At 37.8% G+C, this 21,464-nt stretch overlaps 1 protein-coding gene across 1 annotated transcript in view; it reads left to right on the forward strand.

The window, feature by feature from the left end:
- lrba (LPS-responsive vesicle trafficking, beach and anchor containing) overlaps positions 1-21,464 on the forward strand; it is a 181,672-nt gene that overhangs the window by 15,718 nt on the left and 144,490 nt on the right. Inside the window, exons 2-17 of the mRNA XM_079264531.1 lie at positions 4,873-5,104; positions 5,877-5,977; positions 7,479-7,574; positions 9,022-9,143; positions 9,857-9,983; positions 10,703-10,822; positions 13,093-13,239; positions 14,442-14,639; positions 15,832-15,965; positions 16,606-16,714; positions 17,099-17,251; positions 17,798-17,966; positions 18,937-19,016; positions 19,437-19,499; positions 19,943-20,040; positions 20,217-20,309. Coding sequence (XP_079120657.1) covers positions 4,873-5,104; positions 5,877-5,977; positions 7,479-7,574; positions 9,022-9,143; positions 9,857-9,983; positions 10,703-10,822; positions 13,093-13,239; positions 14,442-14,639; positions 15,832-15,965; positions 16,606-16,714; positions 17,099-17,251; positions 17,798-17,966; positions 18,937-19,016; positions 19,437-19,499; positions 19,943-20,040; positions 20,217-20,309 — 2,042 coding nt within the window. The remainder of the gene's footprint in view (positions 1-4,872; positions 5,105-5,876; positions 5,978-7,478; positions 7,575-9,021; positions 9,144-9,856; positions 9,984-10,702; positions 10,823-13,092; positions 13,240-14,441; positions 14,640-15,831; positions 15,966-16,605; positions 16,715-17,098; positions 17,252-17,797; positions 17,967-18,936; positions 19,017-19,436; positions 19,500-19,942; positions 20,041-20,216; positions 20,310-21,464) is intronic.

Here is a 21,464-nt window from a genome sequence, read left to right on the forward strand (position 1 = left end):
TAGATCCACTTGAAAGAGCTGATGGAAAAAGTAGGCCAGCGTTGTAGTGAAAGCACGGTCACTCTTAACAGCCCATTTTATTATTTTGATGCCTTGATTTACATTAAAATGGGCTGAAAACTGTGGTCAAACTGGGTTGTTATGTAAGCTGACATTAAAATCCTCTTGTGGAGGACAAATTGAACTCGACGTTTGTGCTTGTTTTTTTTATTTTGGTGCTGATTTATCACGGCACAGTATATTTTTCCAGAGACTTGCTGGTTATGGTGTGGTATTAAACATACCATATAAAGATTTTTCTTTTGGCTTTTTTTTTTTTTTTTTTTTTTTTTTTTTTTAAAATAACTGAACCAGAATATAAATGTTCTTCATTCTTACAGTTCAAAGCCTGATTTAAGTTTTCTGACAGACGAGATCAACATGAGCGCTTACTTGTCATTCTGTTGTGCCTTTCTGCTGTTGTCTCTCCCATGCAAATCGCTTGATATTCAAATGATCAGAATAAATTGCTGTTTCATTAGGGAGTGAAATGAAGGTCTAATGTCAACAAGCCACACACACACACACACACACACACACACACACACACACACACACCCAGCAGAAGGTTCATTGCCCTGCAGCCATGGCTTGGCACCATTGTTGTTTATACTTAGGGCTGGGGGATTTTCTCCCGTTTTGGTACAAAGTGGCCATCATTATGCAGAACTTCATAGGCTGTTGGATCCAGCAAATTTGATTCAAATGTGTTGGAGCAAAGGCATTTTGAAAACCTGTAGGACTGGTAGGATATAGCTAAGTAATTCTGCCTTAGATGGTTTTATTCACTTCTAAAGCTGTAATTAAAGCTGTCTTTCTTGATTTTTGCTCATGTTATTTCTTTTTTGTTAGATTTTTATTTACTGAAGGAGTAATTTAGACAGTTTCCTGATCTGTCATTAATATGAATAATTTGTCTATAAATGTTCCAGAAATACTTTTGATTTTGTATGTTGTAATTTTTTTGTCAGCTGTTTAGGCAAGGAGAAACTAAATTTGATCTAGCTTTATAGTATGTATTATTCTTTTTAAATAGGGCTTTAAATGGTTAATGTTTAGAATAAAAAATTAAAAAGGCATCAAAGGTACTTGAAAAGCTTCGTTTCTTTGCGCTCAGAGTGCATCCTTTTTCTTTCCCCCTTTTTGTCTGCCTCAACAGAAATAAAAAGTTAATTTTTTTCTTGTAACCACCCAGGTTTTTAACTCAGATTACAAATGGCGTTTTGCAGATAGTTTTACACTCTAATTAGTGCTGCAGTTTAATTTCATAGCTCTACATTTACCTACTTGACTAAAGGGGACTCTTGAGATTCTGTTTTACCTTATAGTCCTCCCATCCTTTAGTGTTGATCCTGATGAATCCTGTTTGCACTTTGTGTTACAGCCCAGTGGCTGCTTGGCTACTCAGCCATGATTAATTCAGGGAGACCTCTGGAGAGAACAGCCAGGCAGGGTTACCCAGCCTGGGATCTGGTGTCTAACCGCCATGAAGACATTGGTATTTATGGAGGCTATATAAGCAGAAAACTCACATCGGCTGTTGTTGGACTTCATGATTCTCAATGAAAGTGGTAAAAATGATTGTTGAAATATTTAGTTTTTAAGACTTGCAATCTTGTAAACCACTTGTACATCCACCTGCAGGTGAATTGCATGTTTTGACACATCTATAGGTCACCCCCACCCCCCCATTTCACTACACAAACTTTCTGAGGTTACATAAAAGGGTGCCTTCAGCTGATGTAGAAGTGATAAACAATAGATCCGTTCTAGGTTAGGATGTGCTATTAGATTAAGAGTAATCGAATAAAATATTCATTTTCAACAAGACTTGGAAAATTTTTTTTGCAGTTTTTTCAGTTAAGTTGCTTTTCATCATTTCAACAATAAACTACAAAGAAGCAGGTTTTTTTTTTTGGTTTTTTTTTAAAAGCATCTCTACAAGTGGTACCTCACACTAAGAGGCAAAACAGAGTAATTATTCCTTTAATTCACCGTCCTGTTTGCAGAGAGTGACAAAATAGGTCCAAAATCATCATCGTTATCTTGGGATGTGTGCCAGGTGTATGCCACTGTAATGTGACACTTTTGCCAACCTCATATTAGCCTCCTCTGTGTCATCCCACAGTCAGCTGAATCTGATGGATGGATGACTCAAGTTCAGTGTCAGGCTCATAAATCAGTTAATACAGCAAAAGACTACCCAGTGTTTGCTAATGGCGATCCTGGCTGCAATTAAAGGTGCTCCCCGCCAACTTACAACAAGACAAGTTTGATTTATCAAAGAGTTTGGTAAGAGTGGAGAGTGGAGTGGAGAAGGAAACAGACTGAATTCTGTACGCTAAGGGTTTAAAAGGATTGTTTCCATATGAAATATTTTGGATATTTTAAATATTTTATTATCAGACACAATCATTTCGCAAATAATTCCTAAGGTTTAAGTTTTTAAAAAAAAAAATTTCTTACACTAGGTGAGTCTGATGGCAGTAGAATATTCTAAACGATTTCCTATATAAATAAGATCTATTTATTTACAGGGAATTTTAGCTCAGTGTGCCCAAGGTTTGAGTTTTTTTTCTGCAGCTCAGAAGAAAAACCTATTTTTGGTGTTCATAGCTTGGACAAAATATTTACTTTTTAAAATGTAAAGAATATATTTTGTGATAATTGATTTTCTTTAAAATGTAAGCACGCATCAGCTTGTGTGAATTGACATCTGTATAGATCCAGATAGAGCCTCTAAATGATATATGCCTTTTTCAGGTGTGAACAGAAATTTTAATGTTAAAAAGAAATCTAAAATATAATTTTGGTTTCTGGTTAAGAAAAAAAAAGAATAAATCAAACAAATAAAAAAATTAAAAAAAAGCCATATTTTGGGATCATAACCCTTCTTTTTCTTTACATAAATATGGTTTTGCAGATATATTTTGATTTCCAATATTATAGTTTCAACACACACATTATTAGAAATTGAATAAACCGCGTTGGTGGAGAGTGCAGGTTAACTCCTCCCCAAATCCTCCATTGTTGAAATTGTGGTGATTGTGAATGTTGTAGTGATTCACATCTCACCACAGCAACCAGTGACCTTCAGTGTCCTAGGAATGGGGCATTATTCTGGAGGAGATGGTGTCCATTGCTTTACAATTGTTTTTTTTACAGACTAATGTGATCACTCAGACCAGCTTTGTAATTAATTGGCGATGGTCCTTCCCCATAGAGGAGGCGAGGTAAACCTAATCCATTGTTAAATGACAAATGGAAAACGAGAAAAATGACCCCACCACAGCACAACAGAGCACATGGATCCCTTTAATGTAGAAGGTGATATATCAGATTTTGTCATTTTTTAATCAAACTGATGTGCTTGAGGGTCCTATATTTTTTTAAAATGAGAATGTCTTAACATTTAATTACACACAAGTCTGCGGTAAAATAATAGAAGGAAATGAGCCGCGAGTATTTAATCTGTGTGGGGGTGAAAGATAACATCAGTGTTCTAATCTACATACTTGACATGAAAGAAGAACAACATGCTCTGTGAGAGGAGGTTAAAGGGACAATGAAATAAGTGTGTTAATATTATTGCCGCTTTATCTCACCTCCTTATGGATGAAGCTGCAGCAGCATTATTTTTCTCCTCTTCTGTCTTCCACACACTTGCACATACACACACAGCTGCTCATACCTCACTCATTTTAATAGGACAGTTTCCATCCCCTGAACCAAATCATGCTGTGTTTACACTGAGCTGATCTAATGGGAGAGTGCGGCTTTCACATGTTCATTTTTTTGTTTGTCCTGTCGCACCTCCGTGATTCTAAACATGACAGACCTGTTCAAAGAAATTAATGTGACACCGGTATTGTTATTTTCCTTATCTTTTTCTATTAGGCAGGTTTAATAATAAAAATGTCATGATGACTATTAAGAAAAGACAAATTATGACATTTATGGCTCATACATTTTTTTTTTTTTTTTTTTTTTTATGCCAGACACAAAGCACATTACTTGTTTGCAATAAGGGGGAGCACTCTGCCTCACTGCCCCCTGAACGAGCTGCAGCAGGAGATCTCTGCTGAGGCTGACTAATATGACATTTACTTTTTTTTTTTTTTTTTTTAACCCTTTTTTTTTGTTTCTTTATAGCTGGTTTAAAAATTTTATTTTGAGATAACCACTTGTGGCACCGACGCAAACAGAAAACATGTTGATTTTGTTCCATTTACACTTTTGAGTGTTTAAAAACCATGAAATGTTAAACCATGCATCCACGTCAGGACAAATTTTGCATCACTGCAACTGGTGCAAGTGTTCTCTTCAATAAGATTAAGCTCAGCCCTGGGTTGTGTCTGCCAGGCTGTGTCATATGTTGTTAGTATTTCTTTGCCTCCCGCAGGAACAAAAGTCCCCTGAATTTTTCTTTTTACTGTTGGTGTGTGTCTGGGTGTTAGACGTAGTTTCACTGAAATGACTGCTTGTTGTTGTTTTTTTTAAGTTTTATTCTTTTGTCTTTCACAGTTCTGGATTTTCTGTTTAATAAAGTCTGGAGGTTGCAGTCTAGTTTCAGTGCTAGTTCGCAGACAAATTAATACAAGTCAGCATTTCTTCCTCAGCCTTTCATCTCCTTCATCTCTTTCAATCAACTTGTTAGGAGTGTATGCACACGGTCATATGGACTGTTTTTTTTTTTTTTTTGTTTTTTTTTTAAAGCCTGCATCTCCAGTTTGCATATAATAAAAATGGAAATCATAAATTGTTCAGGTGAATTTATCTCATAGCACATGTTTATGTTTATGTTTTCTCCCTCTTCTCTCTTTTTGTCTTCAGCTGGTCGGTGGCCAGTTTGACCTGGAGATGAACTTCATAATCCAGGAACCAGAAAGCATTGTGTGCATGGTCGAGCTGTTGGACAAATGCGAGCCCAACTGTCAGGCTGAGATCTGGAGCATCTTCACAGCCATCCTCAAGAAAAGCGTCCGTAACCTACAGGCATGCACTGAAATGGGGCTTATCCAGCTGGTGCTCGAGCGTATATCCACTACTGACAGCATGATAGCAGGTACTCAGGAGAACTGCATTCAGATAAAAAAATTATATATAAATAACATTTTATCAAGGAGTTCTGCTTTTCAGGTGCATGATGCATACTCCCATCTTATCTTAAAATAAGGCACCCCCTTACTTATTGATGCCTCTCAGTGTCTGTGAGTTTTCTGGAGTGTATGGATAAAGGTAAAGGCTGGGAAATAGACCTCAGTAGTTTCCAGATTGGAAACAGTGACATTGTTGCCTCTTCCACTGCTGCAGACACTTTTATACATTATACTGAGCGAGTGATCCTGCACAGTCTCAGGGTAATATGTTGCACATCTGCAAATTGGTATGAATTAATTCTCGGCTCGCTGAACTTTTTCCAGCTAGAACTACTCTGCCCTTGAGCTTTTGTGCAGTTCAGAAAGGCTTATATTATCCGGCAGTAAGAAGGGTATAGTTACAGTGATACAATAATTCTTTTTATTTATATACGCTTATATATATTTATCTCTTTTTCTTACTATTACTCCCATTTTTAGTCAGGTTTGTTCATTTTGGACCTGTTCCCTCTAATTTTCTTTGAAATACATCCTTATCTATTAGCTTCTTGTGCTACAAAATCACTATTTTTTACGATTTAAAAGAACAGCTGCTGTCAACTTGGTTGGTTTTTGAAGTAAGAAAAATATCATGATTCATTATTTGAAGTCTCTCTGTCAACCATCCATGTCTAATCCTTGTTTGTTTCTGTGTGTAACCTCTAGCCTCTGCTTTGTTTGTGCATGCACATCTTGTAGACTTGCTGGTGGACATGTTGGGCGTGCTTGCCAGCTACAGCATCACAGTGAAAGAGCTGAAACTTTTCTTCAGCAAGCTGCAAGGGGAGAGAGGCCAGTGGGTGAGTCACAGTCATAATGTGGTGATCTGTCTTGCTTGCTAAGACCCACATGAGGAATGTGCTTGCAGCACTTAAACTGCTGCCATCCCACAGACAGTACCCTCATCACAAAGTCACGATAAATCACGTGAAACCAGACAAATGCTCTTCACGGGATTTGGATCCTGGGCAGCACAACATTATTTATATTGGCTGGTTCAGAGGAATACATGCAAAACTGATATAAGTCTTTGATGATTTGAAATGATTAGTCTTCTGTAATGACTTATCTGCTATCCGAGATTCATGATGAGAAACCACAATGAAACAGGAGTGTACAGAAGAAGCATTAGCTCTGAAGATATGACGGATGATGCAATGAAAATGTGGAGAGTAATCCAGGGATTTACCAATGCTGTGAACGTTGAATATTAGTCGGGAAATTTTTATTCCTGATTTTGTTCGTTTGCTCCATTGTGCATTCTGGTTTAGTCAGTATGGAGGCACTGCAACCTCACTAAACAGATCCTGTCATTTTTTTGGTTATTACTTTAGAATTCATGTGACTGAACTGTATAAAGTGCTTTGCTAATTTAATATTAACCATTAACTATTTAGCTGTTGGTTTCCTTATACAGGCTATTATGAATTAGCTTTCCTTATGTTTTTTTTTTTCCTGTCTGAAAAGCATCTTGAGATTGTATTGCCGTGATTTGACGCTATATAAATGAAGTTGAATTGAATTTATTTGAATTGAATAGGAATATTAATTAGGCGTTACAGGTTGGTGAGTCACATTTAGAGCAGTTAGCTGCAGCTGCTTCTGACAAGGCCACCTTGTCACAGCAATGGGAACGGGGTACGGGAGGGTAACTTACCTGGGTGTCGGCCATGTCTGCTTGGGATGAATGGGTAAACGGGATCAATGGGTGTACTATGTTTAAATAGCCGAGGAGCAATGCGGCACTGATGTCACCATCCGGTGCCCCCAGAATATTATGTTTGCTTTCTTTATGTTTCAAACGTGGGAAATGTATGAGGTTTACAAATGTGTCTTAGTTTTGGAGTGGTGTGTATGTATTACTGTGGGGATTTAGGAGAAACCAGGTATTCGTGGTAATTGGGGAGTTCCTGTTGGGCGAGGCTTGGTATTTATAAGACGCTCATTTTGGAGTTATCAGGGTGGAAAGTGAGGAGTACAAATTTAAGTGTAGCAAGTCACAGTGTGCTTTTGGAGCTGGGAGATTTAGTGGTGAGATCAGTGTAAATATTGTACATATTGGTTACTGTATATGTTGCTGCACGTTGGTGGATTGCCCGGCAACTGAATAAATCACCTGAAATGAAGTCACGACTGCGCCATCTTATTGAGAACAGCAGAGGACCCTGTGACACTGCTTTTAATGGATTGCGTGTATGACATGGGTTCATGTGTTTAAATGGGATTATTCACGTATGTTTGCTGATTAGCTGCCTGAATTTTAACATTTTTAGTATATCTGTCCCCCCCCCCTCTCAACAGCCACATCATGCAGTGAAGCTGTTGTCAGTTCTGAAGTACATGGCTCATCGAAATGGTCCAGACTCCTTCTTCAGCTTTCCAGGAAAAAATGCAGCTGTAAGTAAACGACAAGAGACCACAATGCTTCACACAGATGATGGACTGTTTGTCATGAATATATAGAATAGATTTCTCATGACTGTTGAACTTCATGATCGGGGAATCTGATTACTAATAATTGTGTCAATTAATGGTGAAATCCACAGTTTTGAAAGGCTCATTGCAAAACGAGAATTTTATCATCATCAAGATTTATTTCACACTAATTGAAGATGAAAGGGAAAGCATCAGAGATATGAATCCTTTTCATACCCAGTGCCTTCATTGAGGCAGCCCTTCAGTGTCTCAGCTAATTCATCTTTAATTGACACACTCCAACTCAGGCCCTGCTCAAAAACATTCAAAAGCCTTTGTGCTCAGTTAAATGTTCCAGTATCCACCAATGTTAGGGTCCAATAGCCTCCATTGTGGTTAAAGTAGCACATTTTTAAATTCTAAAGGCTTTAAATCCTCGATTTGTGTCTGAATTGATTTCTCTGGTTCAGTTTAGTGCCATAGTCAGATTATTAGCAAGGTTTGATGTACCTCGCCTGAAAGTTAGGCTACGTGAAACCCCTGCGTCTTTGTTTTTTGTAATTGGTATCCAAGAAAATTAAATTGTGCACAAATAGTTTTGTTCAGTGTCTTATCAAAGCAGCATGTAACAGATTTTGACATCATGCCATTGTTGATTTTTTTTTTTTTTTTTTTTTCTCCTCATGTATATTTTTGCTCTTTCATGTCATCCACATTAGTAAATGTATCTGCTTTCAAAGCGATTCTAGTTGTCCTCATAAAACATTACAGAAACACTGGATTGCTCATGTCTGCATTGCCACCACATAAACAGAAAGTTATGCTGCTTTTTTTTTTTCTCTCTTCCTGCCACAGGCTAAGACGCAGCATGCTGATATGAAAATCTCTGGATGATTTTCTCATTTATCAATGTATAAATTATTGTTTGACTATCAGTTCTGAAGAGTGATGAAATGTTTGGGAGTAAACGGCTTTAGTTATTTAAGTCCCTGAGTCTTTGGAATGAGAAGATAACTTTTTCCCCATGTTGTGTGAATCATACAGAAAGAACTTGCTTCCTGTGTGTAAACTCTTGTCAGTTCATCTTGTCTAGCCTTTCATGTAGTGTAAGTGTGGTTTCTTGCCTCTGTATTCTCCCGTCTGATGAGATGATAGTTTATCTGTGAATGCAGAATGCTTCTTTGTGGTCTTCGGTTTTGTTTAGTCAGTCTAGACTTATGTTGTACCAGACAGAGTTTACAGTAAATTTAAAAATAGTTTCCATCATATCACTTTATTTATTTGCTTTTATTTGCCATTGACTTGACTTTCAGACTGAAAGACTACACTAGGAAATCATTTTCAATAACTTTAAGGAAACTAAGTGCGTTCTATGATTCCATAGTTGCTGCATTTTCATGTCTTTTTGTTTTCTTCTGTTTCCTGACAGGCTATAGCTTTGCCCCCCATTGCAAAGTGGCCATACCAGAATGGATTTACATTCCACACATGGCTTCGAATGGATCCTCTCAATAACATCAACGTAGACAAAGACAAGCCTTACTTGTACTGGTAGGTACCACAGAAAGTTGCAGTGTGGTTGGACTCTTCTTCTTCGTTTATTTGAACATCTTGTAGATGTGAACTCTGTGTGTGTAGTGACATACTTTTAATGTCAACAGCAGAAAAGGGGAGAAGGAGGTATCTAACAGTCTAAGTATAGCTAAGTTGTTTTAATATCCTTGCCAATATATTTGAGTTGCACTGCAGCAGTGTATTGTTTAAGTACAGCTTTCAGTCTCCTACATTTTTCCTCTCGCTCTGTCCTTCGTTTCCTCTCAGAGGACAAAGTAATAATTTCTGATGGTTTCATTTTCCACCGATTAATTAATTTCTGCCAAAATCTAATTTATACTACAGGGATGAGTTTGGGTCTCCGTGAAAATATCCAAGATGTGCAGCCAATGATCTGTCTGAGAGAATTTGTAATGAAAGCTCTTCTTCAGTCCCATGTTTTTTGTTTTTTTTTTGTTTTTTTTTAAATAAGGGATTAATTCACTAAATCAAATGCATGGGCAGCATCTTGCTGAGACCCTCAATGTAAACACAAGACTTCTATATTTTTCAGAAAATATCTGTCTGAGATCACTATAAAGTCTGGGATTTATCAGACACAACTCATGCCACCCTTAAATGTTGTCACCATGAAAATGTGCACGTTCTTACTGAAAACTACAGCCGTACGTTTTGCATGATTTGCTTTTTCTCCCCTAATTTCTTGTCAGTTTCCGCACCAGTAAAGGCCTGGGTTACTCGGCGCACTTTGTGGGTGGCTGTTTGATAGTGACCTCATTAAAATCAAAGGGCAAAGGATTCCAGCATTGTGTAAAGTATGACTTCAAACCACAGAAGGTATGAAAGGAACAAGCGCACATGCTCATGTTAACCAGACATGCCAAATACCTATGCACTGAAAAATACAAAACCCTGTGTGTAGATCACAGAAGCAGCATAGTAACTCACACTTAATCAATCCTGTACATAAACACACGCTTTCCCGTGCACATGTGAGGATGAAGTGCCACATCTTACCTGACCCTGGGGAAAAGCAGAACTAGAAGACAGAAGAATGAGGACGATGGGAGAGGAGGATTATCTAGCGCCTAGGCCCCCCTCCTCCTGTCAGCACAAACACCGAGGACCATTTCAGTCAAACACACACTTTGCCTGTGGACATTTTGAAACCTCATCTTCCTTCCCGTGGGCATGAAAGCACCACTATTTCACCAACAAACCTCATGAGGATTCAGAAGGCTAATATTAGTTGAATTCACACTATTTTTAACACACGTTCTTTAATGTTGTCAGGTAACCATAAGAACATCTTATTATTTCATTGATTGAAAAAGTGAGGAGAACACTAAAAGATAAGTAGGTGAGATCATATCTTGAGGGGAATATGTCCTGAAATGTGACAGAAGTAGGCTAATTAAATAAGCACAAAGGTCTTCCAGAATGCTGATCTGCTGATGTCTCAGATGTCTGTATGTGACAGAGAGATGGGGAGAATGATGCTCCAAACATAGTCAAGTACACAAAGTGTGTTATGGTGCCTCTTTTTGTTTTTGCAGTGGTACATGGTGACTCTAGTTCACATCTACAACCGCTGGAAAAACAGTGAAATTAGCTGCTATGTGAACGGAGAACTGGCTTCCTTTGGAGATATCGCCTGGTTTGTCAACACCAGCGACGTAAGTAGCAACAATTCAAGAATACTGAGTCCCATTTCCAAAATTCCTCCAACGTATGCTGGCAGCGAGTCCGACTGCAAGTTTCCATAATAATTGCGATCTAGATAGTAGATTTTCTGTGTTTTACACCAGGTGTGTCCACAGTCGGTCCACTGTGGACACACCTGTCCTGCATGTTTCCCTGTTTTAACACACCTGACTCAACTCAAATTGCTTCAACGTCCTATGAAGTTCCACATAACAACTTATTACTTTGAGTCAGGTGTGTTGGAGCAGGTATACATGGAAAACCTGCAGGATTGTGCCACTCGAGGACCTGAGCTGGACAGCCCTGGTTTATGCTGTAGTATTTTTCTCATTGCAGGAACAGGATGAGGTTCTGAAAATGCAGTTAGATTGGAAGGTTGACATTAGTTCAACATTTGTAAATCTGAGGCCTCTGGTAGCAGCTGGCTTGTGTAGCCTAGCATGAAAATTAGGTACAGGTCAATGCTTGTAGCTCTGCAATCTTTTGATTTTGTGTTAAACCATAAATGGTTTGCTCCATTAATCATTTTTAATCCTGTTGATTTAAAATAAATAAATAAAAAAAACAAAACAACACACAAATGAGACACAATATTTAAAGCTGGGGTAGGTAATCTTGCTCAGAGACATTTTTTTTACTCTGGGTGAAGTGGTTCCTCGTCCTGATAGTAGTCTGTACATTATGTAATCATGAATAATAAGAAATATAGTTAGTCCATAACTTTTTGGGATATCTTGGACACAAACAAATAAATGCCCGTAAAACAACCTCCTTGACAGAGGTAAGAAAAGAGTCTTGGATCACACAAGAAGCAAAACCAGAGGGGGAGGAGCCAAGACAGGGGGCTACTTCCACATCTTGTTAGCTCCCCTACATTACCTACCCCAGCTTTAATTAGTGAGCTTTAGAAATGCTGGTAGGTGGATTTAAAAAAAAAAAAAAAAAAAAAAAAAAATTTAGCCAGGTTTCATCTTTCCTCACAGCTTCCTGTGTATCCTCATTGTTGTACATTAGTTTCATCATCAGATACAACGGTCTTATGAGTTTCCTCTGATTCTACGCAATAGAAGAAATGATTCTACAGGATGGTGCAAGTTTTGAGCCTCTCCTTATTTATTTATGTATTGCCATTAAATAATAGTTTAATTCTAAAAAAAAAAAAATGCTTGAAAGTCTGTCTGGTTTGACCACTTTTATTCTTGAACAAAGTCAAAGCCCTTGCAAACAAGTTTTCATGTGATTTTTCTAACTGGTCTTCAGGAGTAGTTCTTCTGGCTTCTTTTGTTGTTGGCTACCTTTTGTTTTTTTTTCTCTGTGACAATACGTATTGTTACTGAAGCTTGTCTCTGTATTTATCCCTGCTTATTTTCCTTAAGGAGGTTTTCTTTCCAGCCAAACTTCCATTGAGATAATTCTAATATATGTAAATAAACAGTATATGAATCAGCTGAGAAACGATAGATGGATCGACACTGAATAAAAAGAAAAGAAAATCTCCCTCAAATATTCTTTCCATTAGCCATCTTTGTGGTGCCTAATGGACTTACAAATGATAAATACTACTCTTTGAATGATCTTACACAATGTACAACCACCTCTTCATGCATCCTTTCCTTGTGCGGTTATTATTTGCTATAAATTGGGGTTAGATATGCAGCACATGAATGTCAGGTTTCACAACAAACCATAGACTGGTACAAATGGTTGCGAAGACACATCTTATCTCACGCTATGCTTCTTGATGGGTTTGGAGGTGAAACCGTTCCCTCCATCTTTTAGCATGGAAAATACAGTGGAAAGTGAGTGAATATAAACCCTGAACCGCTCGCATATCACTGCATGACCTCTATCGCAGTCCACAGGATTGCTCTCTGTCATGCTGCGATATGAGATGCTTAAATTAAATTTTGTTTGGAATAAAAATGCCTTTACAGTGGGGTCTATTTCTGTAGTTATGTCAAAAAGCAAATCATTCTCTTTGCTGAGACATAGATTTGTAATTCTCAACACTTCTGCACAGACTATGACCATAGGAAGATGGGACATTTTCCTCTTATTTTTTTGGCCGCAGCCTTTTATAGCAAGTCTAAGCTTAAGTGCTGTTCTGTTTCACTTTTTTAGTTGTGTTTATTCATCTTTCCTGTCTTCATTCCTTTTTTCCTGCCTCCTTTTACATCCTGTTTTCATCTCTTTTTTTTCTTCTTTTGCTTCAATAACACCTCCCTCCATCTCCCTCCTGCAGACGTTTGACAAGTGTTTCCTTGGATCGTCAGAGACTGCTGATGTGAATCGTGTGTTCTGCGGACAGATGGGGGCAGTTTACCTGTTTTCAGAAGCTCTCAGTGCTGCTCAGATCTTGGCCATCTATCAGCTGGGTCCAGGCTACCAGGTTGGAAGGCACCAAAAAAACAAACCCCTCAAAATCGGGGATTTCTGTGCAGCACTAATATGTGATTCATTGGAAATTATTGTTTGCTGATTGGACAAAACCATTGAAGTTGGCTAAGAGAATTTACCACAATAAAATAAATTAAAAACAAAATTATTTACTGCTAAAAGTTAGACGAATAATTTCAAGACAATACTGATCAAGTGAGCGCTTTGAATTTTGTCCTGTTCCAACAGGGTGAATACAAACGTTAACAGAGCTTAACACACGCCCAAACAGATCTACTCTTTAGACATTAAACAGGAGCGCACGTATCCACACGGCCAGGTTATAGCAGACAAGGAACAATTATTTACTTTGTGGCCTGTGGATCCAGTGGAAACGCTGCCGACAGCTTATCTTGCACAAAGCCATAAATGGAATCAGTGACTCTGTGACCTTTGGCCTGCTGCCCAGAGCAGTCTAATCAGAAATTCCTTTACAATAAGCAAATAATATTTTATTCGAGCTAGTTTTGTTTTGTAATGATTAACTTTTATGAACTGAAAGCAGCTTTAGTCTCTGACATTTTATTCTTTTTTATATAATTTTAAATATTGACATTCAGCATATACTGACAAGAGCTTTAAAAGCCTTATGACAGTCTGATTTAATTCAAGTGACTGCTAGGATCTGATGTGTTTTTGGACTTGCTGTCCTGTTGGAGACACAACTGTGTCCAAGTTTGAACTGACCAGTTAAAGGTTTAAAGTTATGCTCAATAATTATGAAAGAATAATGAATAATTATGAGGTTGTCTTCCTTCATAATTTGTTTGGCTTTGTGCTGTTTTGTCTTCTAGTTCAACTGATTACTAATTCTTTGTGTTGAATGAGTCATGCTTTGCACACCCTTTAGCTCACTAGGCTGAAGTTGGGTAGGATGCAACTATGAGAGGGGGTGTACAAGATTCTTGAAAGACAGTTTTTGTGACTGATCTAATTTTTTATTGTACGAGTTAGTGGTACACCTCATTCTGTCGATGCAGATTTACTGGAATGCTAAAATAAAACTTCAAGCAAATGATTGACAGTGAAATTTGGCTATCAAATTCATGCATATGAGTTTTTTTGTGAACACCTCTTGTACTGTAGTTGTGTGTTCACTTTTCTTTCACTAAATCTTTATTCTCTCCTTTTTTTTTTTTTTTGTTCTATCCGCAGGGCACGTTCAAGTACAAGGCTGAGAGTGATTTGCTGTTTGCAGAGCATCATAAGACTCTGCTGTATGATGGCAAACTGTCCTCTAGCATCGCCTTCGCTTATAACCCTCGCGCCACCGATGCCCAACTCTGCCTTGAGTCCTCTCCCAAGGACAATGCCTCAATTTTCGTCCACTCACCTCATGCACTCATGCTGCAGGTAAATATCCAGCCTCAGTTAAGCTTCAGTTTGTATGTTATGATTCACTCTCTGAGTTTGGGGTTGCTATCGCCTGGATTGCCATAGTTCCTCTTGAACCTGAACGTCCATGTAGCACCAGCATTAAAGTAATGTCCTTGCAAATTCTTTCTCTACCTGTACACCTGCTCCTTTCCTCCCACCCCTCCATATGTACTGTTATTTATTCATACTTTGGTCACGCACAATAATGAACGTACCTCAGTTGGCATCTTTTCATTTTAACAGCCTCATTAGAGCAGAGCTGCAAATATGTTAAACCAGCCAGACAGCTGCAGCTGCTAAAAATGCCATCCTGGGGTTTTAGTTATAAAAGCATTTTTCTTCAGAAGGTTTTCTGTGCAAGTTGCTGTGCATTTTTTTATTTTTTACTCTTTGTCGCAGGTGAACTTTTCTGATATTATCCAGGTTGCGTTTGGAAATATGCACACGTACATCATGTGCCCTGGTACAGCTGGACACAACGTTACAGGAGACGCTTGAAATGGTTCCTTCAGCCACGTTGCATTTTCTTTTTGAGCACTAATTGAGTTTTTCTCTAATGGCCTCTCATCAAAGAAAAATAATCTTTGTTTCTTTTGTGTTTGGAGCCTCTTGCTGCCATACAAACGTACAGTCCGCTCCCCTCACCATACAGATGCACACTCAGTGTGAAATATGAATGAATGTGTGACCTAAATTTCCAGTCTAGCTTTGCTATGCTCAGAAATTCCAGTCTGGCAAAGTTTTTCACGTCAATTTAGTGTGGGAACATACTGCAACGCAAACACAACCGACTCACAACCCTGAGTGACAAATTTAATGACTAGTTTTGAATAAGCATCCATCTTATTCATGAATTTGTTAGTCAAGAAGAAAAATTAAACTTAAGAAAGTTAACAGAAAACATTCTGGGTAATTTAATCCTGATTTATAAACCATAGTTTAGAGCTTACTGGGCATAGTGGTCAAAGATGCAGTTGTAATCTATACCTGATTAAAATGTGGTAGTAGGGTTGTCATGGTTTTTAACCCTGCAGCTTGTTAATGTGCAAGTTTGTTCTCAGATTCATTAAATATGATCATGTTCATTGTAATAAACTCATGTTTGTCTTAGGAAAAGTAAGAAACGATCAGGTGTTAAATGTTGGCATATCTGTGTGTGGTTCTGCAGGACGTTAAGGCGGTGGTGACTCACTCAGTCCAGAGTGGCATACACTCCATCGGCGGTGTGCAGGTCCTCTTCCCTCTGTTTGCACAGCTGGATTATTGCCAGCCTTCCAGCCAGGAGCTGGACACCTCTGTTTGGTAACAACAAACACTCTTATATTAGACGAGATATCTAAAGGAATTCATATTATTTGTCATTAAATAGTCAAATTTGAATGATGCATCATTATATGTGGTATGCTATCTAAATGGCTATAAAGAGTGCACAGTCTGCTGTTTAAGGAATAATGAGTGTATTGCTTCAGGGATTCCTGAGAATTTTGGCTAAAAAGTTGCAAAATGTTGGTAAAAATGAGATTTTTAGCACTTTTGCAAATGGAAACTGAAAGCTGTCAATCTGTAAACCTTTTAGAATTTAAAGGCATCTTCAAAATTATAAAAGCCATTTTTAACATCCTCTCCCATGCCCACATACTTGATCTATTGATGTTAAGTAAAAATCTTCCTGATCCAAATTAACACCATCTATCGCTAAAATGTGTCACTTTTAGGCCATCTTACTTATGTTGCAATGCGGTTGGATCAACTGCCCTCTAGGTAACGCTGACCAAAATCAGTTCTCGCAGCACAAAGGAGACACAACACCCTCATTCAATCACACTTGATGTAGGATATACCCTTGACAGTCAGGGCTTTGTCAGCAGCTTACATGGATTATTGTCACTGTCTAACTAACTGTGTCTCTCGCTTTGTCAATGTTTGTCTGTGTGGCACATAGCTGCACTTTGCTGTCCTTTGTGATGGAGCTCTTGAAGAACTCGGTGGCTATGCAAGAGCAGGTCTTGGCCTGCAAAGGCTTTCTCGTCATTGGCTACACTTTGGAAAAGGTGAGAGCAATAAAATTAGCTTGCAGAGAAATGCATACGGGAGCATCTTCTTTGACCAGTAGCAGCACAGAGGATGGCGAAAAAAAAAAAAAGGCTGATGTTGATTCCACTCTGCTGAAAATAGGCTAAAAGACGCACACACCAACATCAACACTTGATATGAGACAGACTCTCTTTTCCCCTGGCTGTTTTTGGAGGTCACATCTGGTTTGTGTGCTTGTTAGGCAGAAGAGGAGCTCCTCTCTGTCTTTCTCTGCATGTGTCCTTTCCTTTGTCTTTTCTCCTGTTACATGTTATTTATCTTTTGACTTTCCTTATCTATGAAATTTATGTGTCTACTATTGTGACCCTGATTGCCTTCCCCTCTCCCTCTCTCTGATGAAGTCCTCCAAAGTGCACGTGACTCGGCCCGTCCTGGACATTGTTCTGGCCTTTTCCAGATACCTTAGCAACTTACAGAATGGCATCTTGCTGCTCAAGCAGCTGTGTGACCACATTCTGTTCAACCCTGCCATCTGGATCCATGCCCCTGCCAAGGTAATGTGAATGCACAAATGCACTCCATCCCATTATTTTATATTTGGTTACATTTATATTAGTGTAGAAATCAGTTTGTGTATGTAGACAGATCTCACACAAATGATGTTTTGCACCCAGATGTGCATTCAAATACAGGATAATCGTGTTCCATGTCTGCAACACTTTTATTTTAGTGTTGCAGAGTGCAGGTTGGAGTTCAAGGTTTTTCCTCCACCTGCGACAAAGTAATTGATATTCAAATAAAGATGGTGTGTAAAGCTAATTCAGACCCAAGGCATTGTTCCAAAAAGCATTGTAAAGCCTAACTCACCTTAGAAAATTTAGACAAAGAAAATATTTTTAGGAAACTTTTACCTCTCAGCTTCTGAAGAAATGCCAAATTTTAAAGTATGTTTGTTTTCTACATTACATTATAATGCAGATGTTATTTCAGGCCTGAAAGGACATCTTGCTTCAGCCCTTAATGGGTTAAACCTTAGCGACTTGAAGGCACCAAATGTCCTTTTCTGAACATGCATATTTTATGTTTGTCAACTTTTCTAGGTGCAGCTGACGCTCTACACCTACGTGGCGACAGAGTTCATAAGCACAGTGACCATCTATAATGCAATTCGCCGGGTTGGCACTGTGCTCCAGGTCATGCATACACTGAAATACTACTACTGGGTGACTAACCCTCAAGACCGCAGTGGAGTCATTCCTAAAGGTCTTGGTGAGCCTCCACACATTTATCCTACTGTTCAAATTTACTTTTTTTTTTTTTTTTAGTGTTGGAGCACTTCCTGGATTCACCATAACATTAATTGGAGTTGTAGTAGGGCTGTGATGATATGCTTTTGCCCTGATTTGATTCGATTCTGATTTCTTTGGTTGCCGATTCAATTTACATTGCAATTCTCACGATTCTTTGATATTGCTGAGTTTTGTGGATTTAAAAACAAACACAAAAATGTACTAATTTTTTTTTATTTTGCTTGTCATTTTTCTTAATTTCAATTAGGAAAAAAACAACACAGTAGCCAGACCATCATTCTGCTGCTGTAATGCCCAAGAAGACGAGTAAAATGATCAATTAAAATAATAAAAATGACAAAAATTTTAGATAAGATTATGTGTATTTATTTGAAAAAAACCCCAAACAATTTCTTAACATAAAAATCGGTTTTAGAATTGTGAAGCAAAAAATCCATATTTTAGATTAGTTGTAGATTAAACCTGATTGTCCAAGAAGATACAAGCGTCAATAATTAAAATGCTCTTATTTTCACATTTAGTTAGAAAAATTGTTTTCTGTTCACTAGACTAATAAAACAGACTTAATGGAGTCCAATGTCTTTTGTTTTGGAATTCCACCCATAAAAATTTAGAACCTGTAATGAAAATTGAACCTTTGAGGATTTTCAGACATTTAAGTAAATTGTCTAATTGATGTAAAACAGAAATGTTATCACCAATTTTCCTTTTTTTTTTAAAGTAGAGTTTCAAAGTTAGATGTCACAAGCGTGATCATGCACACAACTATATAAATTCACACACTGTGCAGACATCATGATTATTCCTGCATCCTTTAAACAATAAAATAGTTGATGAACTTCTTTTACATGTTGGAAAAACATCAAATCTCTGGCTAAATACTTATAGAACCTATTTGGCTCTCAATCTTCTACTGTTTGTGTTTTTAGATGGTCCGAGACCAAACCAGAAGGAGTTACTCTCTCTGCGAGCCTTTCTACTGCTGTTTGTCAAACAGCTCATCATGAAGGTCAGTTCTGGTTGCATCTCATGAGAAAATTATTTATTTCACTGAAAACATCAACTTAAATACTCAAACACAAGAATGTTACTTTTTTTAAAAATCATTATTATTCGACCACATTTTCATAATATCATCATAATGAAGGAACCTTGTGCGACTACAAGTAAATGAACACGTCAAGAATACTTTAAATTGATTTAATAAATCACAACGTTTACATTCTATTTCTCTTATCAGTAGCATCATAATTGCCTTTCATATCTTAAAGTTTTATAGTCAGTGATGCACAATTAATCAGCAATATGAGGAGACTTTGGCAATTATGTTGTGAGGCTAATAATGTTTGAAAAATGTTTCCAAGCTGTGCTGCTGTGGAGGACATCCTGGTTTGTGAACTGTTAGATGAGCTGTGCATTTCTGTTGTAGGATCACGGTGTCAAGGAAGACGAGCTGCAGAGTATCCTCAACTACCTCCTGACCATGCACGAGGTATGAAATGTCAGCTGCAAAGAAAGAAAGGACCACCAGATGGCAACATAACACTGCTGGAGTGTACTTTGTCTCCCTAACATCCTATAAGCAAGAGGGAACATTTACAGTTAGAAAAGGCAGCATATTTAACCACGTCTACCAGTTTGAGATTCTGATATTGGCGGGTTTATTTCCAGTACAGTGGCTCACAACATATCATCAAACCAGATCAGTCATAAAGATGGAGAATTTGAAGGGATGATGACACAGTTAAAAGAGCCACCATCACGCCGCCCCTTATTTTATATGTTAATACACTTAAATGTATATAAAAAAATAAATGAATAAATAAATATTTCAGCATAAACGGCTCATAGTGTGAGGTATGACCCTGAAAGTTGGGACAGCTACTTCCTTTCAATTCAACAGCAGCTTTAACATGTTTCCTCAATGTCCTACAGGATGACAACCTCATGGATGTGCTGCAGTTGTTGGTTGCTCTGATGTCTGAACATCCCGGATCCATGGTGCAAGCCTTTGACCAGCGAAATGGAATTCGGTAAGTATTAACTTTTGCTTCGCACATATTTGATCAATACTGTCTTCCATTGAAAAAGAAATTCTGTTATGTTAAACTGAGGATTCATACAATATTTAAATATGAATTTGGGACTGAAGAAACTTACATATATGTATTTGACATGCTATTTGAGTAAATGAAATCTTTATCCACAGTGTTATTTATAAGCTTTTGGCTTCAAAAAGTGAAGGCATAAGAGTCCAGGCGCTCAAGGTCATGGGCTACTTTCTGAAAAGCTTGTCACCAAAGTAAGTCCTGAAACTCCTCTTCAGTGTTTCTTCGGCCCATTCCATACATCGATGCTGATTGTAAATAAAAAACACTTTTCCACACATTACATTTCAGTGCACGTTTAGGTGCCCACCACATGGGCTGATGACGGCAGATTCTTTTGCTGAATAACCTGCTGGTCCAATTGTTCGCTGCCTTCTCGCTCTACAATCCCTCTGCTTTTTTCTCAATTACATATTGCCATTTGAACAAAAAATTAGAAAACAAATAGCTGGAAAAAAGCTTTACAAATTGTTCAGCCTTTTTTACTTTAAAAGATTTAATTTAGGTTCTTTTGATAGTTTTTAGTTTTATATTGCTTTTCCAGTTTCTACGGGAAAACTGTCTGTTGGTGACAGATCATCAGTGAAATGGTGTCAGACATGCATAAACCTTGTTATAAAATGATAAATGATAAATATCATTTATAATGTCTTGGAAAAAAACACGCTACTGTTTTTGTGGTTTTTGTATTTGGCTGCAGATTTTAATGTCAAAATAAACAAACAAAAAAAAACCCCCAATTAATCTAATTCTGTTTACTGAGTGGTAATTTTTAGGTAATAATTAATGATGAACTCAGTCACATTGCCGAATGTTCACCACTTAATGTGACTTCATAGTCGGTATTTACTACTATGCACCCAGGGCTCATGTAGGAACAAGCATTTTTTCTTCCTTGGCGATAGTTTTTAAGGCTTGTAATCCATATGCGGAAATGACTGTTTGAGACATCTGCAAACAGTGTTTGTAGCAAAGCTGAGAAGCTAAAATTGGAGTTGATGAATGATTTGAGATAAAAGTGACAAATAGTTTTCAGTGATTAACTGGCCTTCCTTAGTCAGCCGAGCCTTTTTCATTTTTACTGTTGTCTGACGTGAGTTATATCCAAACCAGTTCCTACTAGTACATATTTCAGTCACTACTATTATTTTATTTATCAGTGTGCACATTTTAGCCCAGACATTATTTTTCAAAATGCAGCTTATTCCTTTTTACTATGAGCCGGTAATACAGACTGCAGTTGTGGCTTTTCTGTTCAGCGATGACCAGTTTTTCATCATGCACCAGTTTGAGCGATGCTCTGCATTATCTTCTCATGGAATAATGGTTTCAACAAATCCCCATGTTTA

This window comes from Telmatherina bonti, assembly GCF_933228915.1.
Source record: "Telmatherina bonti genome assembly, chromosome: 3".
In the NCBI taxonomy this organism is placed as follows: domain Eukaryota; kingdom Metazoa; phylum Chordata; class Actinopteri; order Atheriniformes; family Telmatherinidae; genus Telmatherina; species Telmatherina bonti.